Source organism: Dendrobates tinctorius, unplaced genomic scaffold (assembly GCF_039654945.1).
Source record: "Dendrobates tinctorius isolate UK_male_01 unplaced genomic scaffold, ASM3965494v1 ptg000154l, whole genome shotgun sequence".
NCBI classification, from domain to species: Eukaryota; Metazoa; Chordata; class Amphibia; order Anura; family Dendrobatidae; genus Dendrobates; species Dendrobates tinctorius.
The window spans coordinates 22,550,810-22,563,131 of record NW_027361821.1 but is presented as its reverse complement, the minus strand read 5'-3'; the positions used below and the strand labels follow the sequence as shown (position 1 = coordinate 22,563,131).

Here is a 12,322-nt window from a genome sequence, read left to right as displayed (position 1 = left end):
ACTTTAAAACTTAATTGTAAAGAGAAACAAGTTTACCTATACCCTGTACATCAAGTTTTGTGCTAAGAGGGATTTGTAGCAATTGCAATTTTTTTAATTTTATATTTTTTTTACTGTATTCATATGTTGTGAACTGAAAATATTGTTATTCTTCCTGATTTGAGTCTTATTCTCTCTAGGATATATTCAGTGGTAACAAGAACTCTTCCTACCCTATTGAGCCAATTTAGTTGATCACATACTTTAACCTGGACAGAAGCAGTGTGAAATCTCACTTAAGAATTAAATTCAAGTATTACATTCAGAGCATACCACCTAGATAGTAGAACATTCAGAGCATACCACCTAGATAGTAGATACCATAATAATTGAAGCAGAATGAAAGAACTATACGTGAAATACAAATAAAATAGAAACATGGATTTTTGTGAGTACTCACAGTAAAATCCTTTTCTCCGAGACGCTCATTGGGGACACAGGTACTGTGGGGACACAGGTACTGTGGGTGTATGCTACCGCCATCTGGAGGCTGACACTAGGCAAACACCACAAGGTTAGCTCCTCCCCCGCCATATACACCCTCACCCTGATTGCGGGCGAAAGCCAGTTTAGTGCAAAAGCAGTAGGAGAACAATAACAATCAGCCTTAAAGCAGAAAAATAATATGTCTGGCAAAGAAAAAAACACCCTGACATTCACAAAATACATATTAAATAAACTAGAGCCAACTTGGCTAACAGGGTGGGTGTTGTGTCCCCCAATGAGCGTCTCGGAGAAAAGGATTTTACGGTGAATACTCACAAAAATCCATGTTTCTCCGTCTCATTGGGGGACACAGGTACTGTGGGACATCCTAAAGCAGTCCCTGGGTGAGAGATTGACTCACCGATCCAAGCTGCATGCACCTCTTTGTTCAAAGGTGCGCCACTGCTGCTTGGAGAATCCTTCTACCTAGGCTCGCATCTGCTGAAGGCCGAGTATGGATACTGTAATGTTTAGTAAATGTGTGCAGGCTGGACCAGGTCTCTGCCTTGCATACCTGTTCCGCCGAAGCCTGATGCCGAAGCGCCCAAGAGGCGCCCATTGGCCGAGTAGAGTGCGCTTTGATCCCTGATGGAACTGGCGCCCCTCTGATGCGATAGGCCTCCTGAATAGTTAAACGAATCCATCTGGCTATGGTCGCTTTTGAGGCCGCGAGACCCCTCCTGCGCCCCTCAGGGAGCACGAATAGGGTATCCGTCTGGCGAAAAGGTGCCGTCCGCGAAACGTACCTCCTGAGTGCTCTCACCAGGTCTAAGGTGTGAAGAGCTTTCTCCACGCGATGCACCGGTGCCGGCCAGAATGAGGGCAAGACTATCCTCATTGATGTGAAAAGAGGACACCACCTTCGGTAGAAAGGGGGGAGCTGGTCCAAGCACCACCTTTTATCCTTGTGAAAAGCGAGAAAAAGGTGCTCGGCAAGACAGAGCCGCCAACTCCGACACTCATCTCACGGAGGTAATGGCTACCAAAAACACCACCTTCCAAGAGAGGAATGATAAATAAATATCCTGTAGCGGCTCAAAAGGAGCTTCTTGCAGGACACTCAGGACCAGGTTAAGGTCCCAGGTGCCAATTGGCGCCTTAAAGGGAGGTAACTAAATGAGAGACTCCCTGGATGAAAGGCTTCACCTGCATATTAGTAGCAATCTTCCGCTGGAAAAGGACGGACAACGCCGATATCTGTCTCTTAAGAGAGCTCGGGGCCAGCCCCGAGTCTAGGCCTGATTGAAGAAAGGCCAAGATGTTGTGAATAGAGAATGTCAGGGGCGAACAACCCCGCTCTCGACACCAAGTGAAGAAAATTTTCCAGGTGTGGTGGTAGATTTTTGCCGAGGTCTGTTTCCTGGCGCTAACCATTGTAGCGACCACCTCACGCTCGAACCCTGCTTGCGTTAGAACCCAAGATTCAACGACCATGCCGTCAAACACAGGGCCCCAGAGTTTGGGTGGACGATCGGTCCCTGGTGCAGTAGATCTGGGCGCTCTGGCAGTCACCATGGGACGTGGGTGAGCAGCTGCACAAGATCTGCGTACCACGCCTGTCGGGGCCAGTCTGGTGCCAGCAGAATTACTGGGACCCCCTCTGTTTTGATCTTCCTGACAACCCTCGGAAGCAACGGCAACGGGGGAAACAGGTATGGAAGGTGAAACTGGTTCCATGGTAGGACCAACGCATACACCCCGAACGCTCGTGGGTCCTGTGACCGAGCCACGAACACAGGCACCTTGGCATTCATTCTGGACGCCATCAGATCCACATCCGGTGTTCCCCACCGTTGGGAAATTTGCTGGAAGACCTTGGAGTGCAGGGCCCATTCCCCAGCCACGACCTCTTGTCAGCTGAGGAAGTCCGCTGCCCAATTTTCTATACCTGGGATGTAGACTGCTGATATTACCGACTGGTTCTTCTCAGCCCAATGAAGCACATGTGCTATCTCGCACATGGTTGCCCTGCTGCACGTGCCCCCTTGATGATTTACATAAGCCACGGCCGTGGCGTTGTCTGACTGTATCCGAATGAGCCGTCCTGCTAGGAGGTGCTGAAAATGCTGCAGCGCCTGCCAGATCGCTCGTATCTCCAACAAGTTGATCGGGAGACGAGCTTCCTGTTGAGACCACTGGCCCTGGGCCGTGTGGTGGCGAAAAACTGCTCCCCAGCCGAGGAGACTGGCGTCGGTCGTGACCACTAGCCAGTGGTCTGGGGGAAACGGTTACCCCTGAAGGGAGGATCTGGTCGTCCACCACTCTAGTGATTGCCTGACCTGAGAGGATAGCCGGCACCGCTGATCTAGGGTGAACGGGTTCTTGTCCCATGCTGACAAGAGCGTGCTGTAGGGGTCGAAGATGAAATTGGGCAAATAGAATTGCTTCCATTGTTGCCACCATCTTCCCCTAGTATCCTCATCCCAAAGCGAATGGTGTGAGGGACCGGCTGCTGAAGCTTCTGGACTCCTTGCCGGAGCGCTAGGGCTTTGTTTTGAGGGAGAATTACCAACCCTTGGGAGGCATCGAAGATCATTCCTAGAAAAGCAATCCTCCGAGCTGGGACCAGATAAGATTTCTTCCTGTTGACCAACCAACCTAAGCGGGAGAGTGTATCCAGCGTAATGCGGACATTCTCCTTGCATGCCCGAAATGAGGGACCCTTCACCAAGAGGTCGTCTAAGTATGGCAAGACGACTATGCCCCGCGAGTGTAAGACGGCCATCACGACTGCCATTACCTTTGTGAACACTCTGGGTGCGGTGGCTATCCCTAATGGGAGTGCTGCGAATTGAAAGTGTTGACCATTGATGGCGAACCGAAGAAACTTTTGATGCGGAGGAAAAATTGCAACGTCCAGGTAGGCATCCTGGATGTCGATCGAGGCCAAGTATTCTCTCTGCTCCATGGCTGATATAACAACGGAGAGATTCCATCCTGAAATGTTTGACTCTGATGAACCTGTTTAGGATCTTCAGGTCCAAAACTGATCTGACTGACCCATCCTTTTTGGGAACCGCAAACAGATTGGAATAAAAACCCTGAGCTTTTTCGTGCTCTGGCACAGGAACAATGACTCCATTATTTTGGAGTGACTTGATGGCCCCTAGCAGCGCCTTTGCCCGGGACTACACCTTGGGAAGTTGGGAGAGAAAAAACAGTGTTGGAGGGTACCTGATAAACTCTATTTTGTACCCTGAAGTCACCAGTTCCACCACCCATAAGTCGTGTGCTACCTCGACCCAGATATGGCGAAAAGAGAGCAGGCGGCCGCCCACCCTGCTGATGTCGCCTACCAAGGGCTCTGAGTCATTTGGCTGAGGGTCTCTGGGCCTTGGCTCCTCTCGACCTGGGCTGGCGAGCGTGCATCCTTCCCACCGGAATGGGTCTATATGAGACCTGTCGCTCCCTATCCTGGTTGGAGCGAGGTGGGCCGGCCGAACTAGCTGCTGCCATCCATCCGGTGTTGCGAAAGGCTCGAAAACGTGTCGGGACCTGGCGAAAAGGCTGTTTCGCCTTTTGCTGCGGGAAGCTGCTTTTCCCTCCTGTCGCGTTGGAGATGAGCTGATCCAACTTCTCCCTGAACAGGCGGCCTCCCTGATAGGGCAAGGAAGTCAAGGACTTCTTGGAAATTGAATCGGCTCGCCAAGCTCTCAACCAGAGGGCTCTCCTAATGGCTACTGCGTTAGCGGCTACAAATGCCGCACAATTAGCCGCATTCAAAGAAGCATTAAGTAGTCTCCAGCCATAGCAATCTGACTTGTGACCTCAGACACCTCTGCAGGTAGGCCTCTATCCTGCAAGGCATTATTCAAAGACTGACCAGGACATCATGGTCTCGGCTACCCACGTCGCCGCGAACGAGGGGGCGAGCGCCGAACCCGATGCCTCAAAAACTGATCGCGCCAAGCTCTCAATGAGCCGATCCGTGGGGTCCTTAATGGACGAGCCGCTAGGCACCGACAACAAAGACTTCGAGGCCAGGTGCGACACTGGCGGGTCCACCACTGGGGATTCCGCCCATTTCTTACAGAGTTCTGGGGCAAATTGGTATCTTGCCTCTATAGACTTCTGGCCCCTATCTGGGCGTTCTCTGTGGTGCTGCACTATATCCTCAAATTCTGGGTGAGCGCCAAAACACTATGCGGTTGCCTGGCCCACTTAAAGGCTACCTTATGGCTCGTGGCCAAGGTAGCATCATCTTCAATCCCCAAGGTCTGATTGACGGCTTCAATGAGGCTGTCCACTGTCTCCCGGCTCCCAGGGTATCTAGATCAAGTGGCTCGTCTGAGTCACGATCCAAACTCTGCCCTCTCCCTGGTGAAGGGGAGCGTGATGCTGAACTCCCTGATGCCGAGGCACCGGATAGGCCGGGAGACCTCGTACGGGTTTGTTTTCTTTGTCCCTGTCTGGCATGGGAGCGGCCCCTGCAGGCCGAAGGTTCCTGTGAGGTGGAGCACCCTTCCCAGATAAGCGAGCCACTATCCTTGCCCTCCTTTGGGGCGTGAAGGGACTCGATCGCCTTTGTAAGCGAGGCCATAGACTGGGACAATGATAGCGCCCATTCCGGAGGATTCGGCCCTTTGGATTCAGTCGCCGGGGGGGCTCCTGGGCGCGTTTGGAGTCGCAGGCCTCGCACATTTTGGCGCTCTGTGCTCGTGGAAACGGAGCCCTACAAGAATTGCTTGCAGCGTAGAGAAAAGTGTGCGTCTTCCCTTTACCGGCCATATTGTGCCTGCCAGGGCAATATAATAACATTTTTTTTTCCTACTTCAATGAGAGGGAGGAGTGGGGGAGGAGGGGCCCCCCTTGATGTTTTAGCAGCCTCCGCAGCGAAGCTGCACTCACCCAACCTGCGTCCCCAGACCGCGCGCCGCAGCCATGACCTCCTGCACCTCCGTGGGGCAAGCCGACCTCTTCACTGGTCACGGCCTACCCCGCACTGAAGCCAGGGCCTGGATTTATCTGGCGCCCGCCCAGGCTCCAAGGGGCGGGCCGCCGGAAGTGAGGCCGCGCGCCGAGGGCGGTACTTCCGCCGCGGCCTAACGCAGGCCAAAACCGGGGGCTAAAGTTTTCCCCACCGCTACTCCTGGCCCCACTATGGAAAAAAAGGGGAGGGCCTCAGGGGGGCACACCGCTGCTTGCTGCTGCTGCCCAGGACCCCCCGCACGCCTGTACCTTCAATGAGGCTGTCCACTTCACTCCAGGTAGGCCCTTCAGGGCACCGAACTGCGCCACGGCGGCAACCCCAGGGAGCGTGGGGTGGTGTGGGTATCCTGGACGGTGCAGGCACCCTAACTCCGTCCAGCTTCAGCCGAGGAGAGGGACCGTCTGACTCCTTGCAGCACCTTCGGCTTGCGTTGATGGAGCAGTGGGGGCAGCTCGGACCGTCTTGTGCCTCTGAATAGCCCATGGTTTCTCTACCTAGGGGTGGTCAGGGCTAAGTCCGGCATCATGTTCCACGTCACGGGAAAGGATACGTGGAGGGACACTCGCACATGCTCGCCCGTTGTTGGTTTGGGGAAATCGGACCCTTTCAATAGGATCCGTTGCCCCTGTCTCATCTTCTGAGAAAAAATAAAGAAAAAAAACAAACTAAAATAAATTCTGGGGAAATTGCCCAGATTTGTCCCACGGTGCGGGAAAGGATACGTGGAGACGATACTCGAACGTGCTCGCCCGTTGATGGTGTGGGGAAATCAGACCCTTTCAATAGGATCCGTTGCCCCTGTCTAATCTTCATGGAACAAAGGTCTGGAGAAAAAAGACCAGACGTGTGCCTCCATAGAAAGCAAAAAACTGGCTTCCGCCCGCAATCAGGGCGAGGGTGTATATGGCGGGGGAGGAGCTAACCTTGTGTTTGCCTAGTGTCAGCCTCCAGATGGCTGTAGCATACACCCACAGTACCTGTGTCCCCCAATGAGACAAAGGAGAAATTAAATTTTAAAAAAAGTTTAAAACAAAGTTCAACTAAACAAGGACAACTCGGTGCATGAGGACCAAGTTATGGTGATAATGGGCAGAAATAGTATGGTAGACACTGGGAAAATTGACAATACTGGGTAAATATATGGTCTACTTTTTCCCTAACTGAAATAAACCCTGCTGCACATAAAGCTCGCCAAATAAACTACATTTAGTGTCAATGGTATAAATTAAATTACTGTACTTTAAATGGAATAGTGCTGCTGCATAAATGTGTTCCTGCACCACGACGCACATTTTTCACAGTTTCTTCCAGGGAAATTAACTTATCATTGGGACATATTTGTTGGCTTTGAAGTTTTGTATTCAGTTTCACTGACACAGTTGTACAAGATTCAGTTCCTAACCATGCAGTGTGCCATCAAGATTGTTAAGCAATGGTTCATTTTAAAGAGCTGACTGATACCAGTGTGGTCCTGCAATAGGAGCCACTAGTGTAAAAAGTCAGTCCATGAAACTTATCTCCTAAATATTCCAAGATCAACTGAGTGGTATTTTACAATGAAAGTATTAAACTATATTTAACTTGGCCATAAAGTGGCAGACCACATAAACCGTGGGGTCACAGAGTGCTAAAGTGAATAATGAATAAAAATTGGCACCGATTTGATGAAAAGCATAGCTCTCAAACTACTCTGGCATTAATATCACTAAAAAAAACAAAAAAAAAAAACAACGGTGTGCCAGTAGTCATGGCATAGATATCAATGGCCCAACAGCTGACTGCAAGCCTAGTACATAGATGGACAAAAGCCTGACTGAGCAGGGGCATGATGGACGGCAATGGGAGGCGGGGCCCAGACAGCAGAGCAGGGGCATGATGGATGGCTATGGGAGGGCGGGACCCAGACACTACAGAGACATGATTGATGGCGGGGAGGCGGCTGCTTCAGGGGGACACACCATACCTATGGGACTAAATACAGGTATGAAGACCTATTTATAAAAGTTAATATTTCAGCGTTACTGGGGGTCAGAAACGGAAGAGCCACCTTCACAGAATGCAGCCGTAGTGCTGCTGAAGGTGGCTTTTTTTAGTTAAAAACGCCCAGGGGGGTGACAGGTTCCCTTTAACACTAAGAACCTGCAGATTAATCTTACATCTGCAAGTAAGTAGTGTTTAGTTTTTTTGCAAGTTGTCTCTTCAGAGAGGAAGAGGACTAGAACTTTAGGCGCCACATATAGGAAGTAGCAAACCTGAAAGTGAGTATTGACCCTTTAACAAGCCTTGTCAAATTACTTAGGAAAAAAGCCAATACCAAAATCTCAATTTAAAGACACCTTTCGGGGTACATCCTCTCGTTAGTGCAAAGTGTGAGATATGGCTTGGCTGGTCAAATGCCTCTCAACCAGCTAAACCAGATCTAACACTTTGCACTGACAAGGGGCAGTACCCCAAAAGTGTCTGAAAAATGAGATTTTGGTTTGAAGAGACAATTTGCACACTTCCCAGAGGAGCATTGCAGCTTAAGTCTCCGTTCTCCACAAGGTTTTTTTTTTTTTTTTTTTAGAACATAAGTTCCCCTTAAGCTACAGATCATTGCAGAAAATCTGTATGCAAGAGTGTTGACTACAGTAAACCTCAGCTGTTACTGTCATGTCACATCAACCACTGTCCTACTCAACTCTTGAGGCAGAATATGGAGTTGCTTTAGCAAGCCCATGCATTACATTGAGACACTCACTTGTATGGTCTGCATGTGATGCTATATTTCCTCTCAAGTGCTTCTCACTAAATTAGAATATCAAAAAGTTAATTTCAGTTCTTCAATACAAAAAGTGAAACTCATTAGATACAAGTCATTACAGTGATATATTTCAAGTGTTTATTTCTGTTAATGATGATGTATTCCAGCCAATGAAAACACAAAAATGGCATTATCTCAGTAAATTAGAATAATTAACAAAAAACATCTGCAAAGGATTCCTAAGTGTTTAAAAAGTTCCCTTAGTCTGTTTCAGTAGGCTCCACAATCATGGGGAAGACTGCTGACTTGACAGATGTCCAGAAGGCAGTGTGACACACTACACAAGGAGGGCAAGCCGTAAAACAATTGCTAAAGAAACAGGCTGTTCAGAGTGCTGTATCCAAGCATATTAATGGAAAGTTAAGTGGAAGGAAAAAGTTTGGTAGAAAAAGGTGCACAAGCAACGGGGGATAACCACAGCCTTGAAAGGATTGTTAAGAAAAGGCCATTCAAAAATTTGGGGGAGATTCACAAGGGGTGGACTGCTGCTGGAGTCATTGTTTCAAGAGCTACCACACACAGACGTATCCAGGACATGGGCTTCAAGTGTCACATTCCTTGTGTCAAGCCACTCATGACAAATAGACAACTCCAGAAGAGTCTTTCCTGGGCCAAGACGAAAAAAACTGGACTGTTGCTCAGTGGTCCAAGGTGCTATTTTAAGATTAAAGTAAAATTAGCATTTCATTTGGAAATCAAGGTCCTGGAGCCTGGAGGAAGACTGAAGAGGCACACAACCCAATCTGCTTGAGGTCTAGTGTGAAGTTTCCACAATCAATGATAGTTTGGGGAGCCATGTCATGTGCTGGTGTAGGTCCACTGTGTTTTATCAAGACCATAGTCAGCGCAGCCGTTTACCAGGAACCTTTAGAACACTTCATGCTTCCCTCTGCTGACAAGCTTTTTGGAGATGGAAATTAATTCTCCAGCAGGACTTGGCACCTGTCCACACTGCCAAAAGTAGCAATACCTGGTTTAAAAACAACAGTATCACTGTGCTTGATTGACTAGCAAACTCACCTGACCTTAACCCCATAGAGAATCTATGGGGTATTGTCAAGAGGAAGATGAGAGACACCAGACCCAACAATGCAGACGAGCTGAATGCTGCCATCAAAGCAACCTGGGCTTCCAGAACACCCCAGCTGATCACCTCCATGCCAAGCCACATTGATGCAGTAATTGATGCAAAAGGAGCCCAAACCAAGTATTGAGTGCATTTACTTAACATACATTTCAGTAGGCCAACATTTCGGATTTTAAAATCATTTTTCAAGCTGGTGTTATAAAGTATTCTAATTTACTGAGATAATTGTTATGATTGAATCACCGTAGGAGGCAAAAACAGAAATGCTAGCTAAGTCCAGAAAACCAGAGAGGTTGGCAGCTATCGGATTGCAGACCCCTGATCCTATCCACAACAACTAACAGTAGCCGTGGGGGGTTCCTACGATGCCCTAGACCCCTCGATCACAGCCGGAGAATTAAATAGGCCTAAAGAAAGGGGAAATCTAAACTGCCCCAGAGCAGACCCCAAAGCAATAGGCAGCCCCCAACATATAATGACGGTGAAGCAAGATGAAAACACTAACACAGACAGAAAGAAGAATGAGCAAAGACGGGGCCCAAGCTAACTAGATAGGAAAGGACAGGAAGGCTGCTGTCTGCAATCCGTGAAAAACCCTATGAAAATAAGAGCCAACAGACTGACAGTGAAAAAGGCCCTGAAGACCCTAGGCTTCAAAAAAGCTATGTCAGTGCTCAGGAATATTCTGAAGACAGAGCAACCGGCAAAAGGAGATTCAGCTCACCCCAGCAGGGAATGGCAGAATCCAGAAAAGCAAGGAAAACAAAAACAAAACACAAATGCTAACAGGCAAAGCAGAAAACTTAGCTTTAGAGGAGCAGGAATCAGACTGGTGTCCTAGAAGTCCACAGAGAAATCACCCGCAGGGCAGAAGGGCATCGGCAGCCTTATATCCAGTCTGTGACTCCACTCAGCCAGTCATCCTCATTAGGCTCAGGTGCCTGATAATCTGGCTCATTACCTTCCTTTACCAGAATAGGGAGTTCACCAGACCTCAGTGACGAAGGGGAAAATGAACTCACAACAGATAATGACTTGGGTTTTCATTGGCTGTAAGCCATAATCATCAACATTAACAGCAATAAACACTTGAAATAGATCACTCTGTTTGTAGTGACTATAGTCTATGAGTTTCACTTTTGTATTGAAGAACTGAAATAAATTAACTTTTTGATGATATTCTAATTTCGCGAGAAGCACTTGTATTTGAAAACGTGCCATAGCCCAGATAAAACCCATAGCTGGGGTGTAGTGAAAATGACAGGGGTCATGGTTCTAACAATGATCATGCCGTCATCCCAAAGGAGGTGGTGGGGAAGAAAAAAAAAAATCAATGTAAAGATCTACAATTACTCACATACCTTGACAGATAGCAGCCGTTGTCTGGAAAGTTTTAGTAAATACAGAATCATAATGCCCATTAGTGGAACAACACAACATTATCTGCAAAGCAACCACCAAGAAGAACGAAAAGTTTAGTGACAACTTACATATAGCCTCTAATTTTTCTGTGTTCATAGACCTCTTTGTAGGTTGACAATCATAATAGCATTATCTATGTCACCTCAAAGTACGTGAAGGGCAGGGTGCATGACGGGTCATTTACCACACCACATTGTTTATGTACAGAGTGGGAATAGATCAGGCATAAGAATTGTGAGTGTGCCAAAGCAAAAAGGAGTCAGCCAGAATCACAGCCAAGAGCAATCCAATTTATTTGACTCGTTACATGCAGTCATGTAAGGCTTTGTTCACTCTGCGTTGTCTTCCTCAGTGGTTTTATGAAGGCACATGTATAAAGCCCTGAAACAGATTCAGGTGCAATTAGAGATGGGTCATTGACTATAATGAGACAGATGGAGTTACTTTGTGCTCTGTTTGGCTTCCGTCTAAGCCATCTTGAGGTGGGCTACGAACAAACAACTCATCCCAAAGTAAAAAAAAAAAAAAAAAAAAAAAAAAAACACCTTTGCTCTAAAGTCTGAAAATGAGCACGTTCTGAAGTGGTTAATGAACATACAATAGAATAATTAAAAATATATATCAACAGTTACCTTTCCATCACAGTTAACATCAGTTGCGTATGTGGGTGGTTTCCCAGGACTTTTGTAAAGGATGAAATTTTGGCTGAAAATGGGGAATAAGAACATTTACTTAGACATGTAGAAACAAGTTTCTCAGTTATACCATTAGAGCCGAGATGGACAGGTTTCTCCATTATTGGACACAGGGTGAAACCTGTTTGGGGATTTAACTCTCTGGTAGTTGCTTGGATATGCATAGGCACAGAGTTTCAATGTTAAAACAAAACTAAGTTTATAGCTTTTCATAAATTTTACAACTCCTAAATGAAATCAGTCTTTTTTCAGCACAAACATTCCTTTAACACAATACAACAATGTATATTGTGACTGTTTTACTAAATTTGTTATTGCAGACACTAACTGCTAAAGTAGTTTTAAATGCTTTCACCTATAAACACACCTCTGTTCAGCTCCAGCACGACTCACCCTTTAAGTTGTCTCCGCTGCCTTTCAGTGGACCAGGATTGGAGTATGGGAGGGACCTTTCCAACCCATGCTCTTTTGGTCGATCCAAAATCCAGGACAAAATCCCCTTAAACTGCCCTGTAACCTAGTGTTACTGATACAAACATTGAGGTGTAGGTCACCGATGCCAGCCACCTCAGTGACACAAACACGCTGTCAACCACTTTTCCTGATGTCTTCCTACACCTGTCAACTGGTAGCCGTAGTGATGACCTCTTATTTCAGAGTTGGCCCCAAGTTGCACAGCTTTCCTGCATGCACACAGTGAATATCTGCTGTGTAACTGTAGCAAATATGCATATCTCACATTTAGATTTTGTTCTGGATTTGCTGGAGATTTCACAAATATCATCTTTGTGCAAGAGAGGATAAAGACAACTGATGGATTGCTTGTTAGCCAGTCAAGTGATTTTGCAGGGAGATTAGCT

The 12,322-nt window shown here is 47.4% G+C and overlaps 1 protein-coding gene across 1 annotated transcript in view; it reads right to left on the bottom strand.

Moving 5' to 3' along the window:
• Positions 1 to 12,322, bottom strand: part of ALG13 (ALG13 UDP-N-acetylglucosaminyltransferase subunit) — a 198,163-nt gene that overhangs the window by 86,408 nt on the left and 99,433 nt on the right. Inside the window, exons 11-12 of the mRNA XM_073547540.1 lie at positions 11,400 to 11,472; positions 10,707 to 10,788 (exon numbers count right to left, since the gene is read on the bottom strand). Of these exons, the coding sequence (XP_073403641.1) occupies positions 10,707 to 10,788; positions 11,400 to 11,472 (155 nt within the window). The remainder of the gene's footprint in view (positions 1 to 10,706; positions 10,789 to 11,399; positions 11,473 to 12,322) is intronic.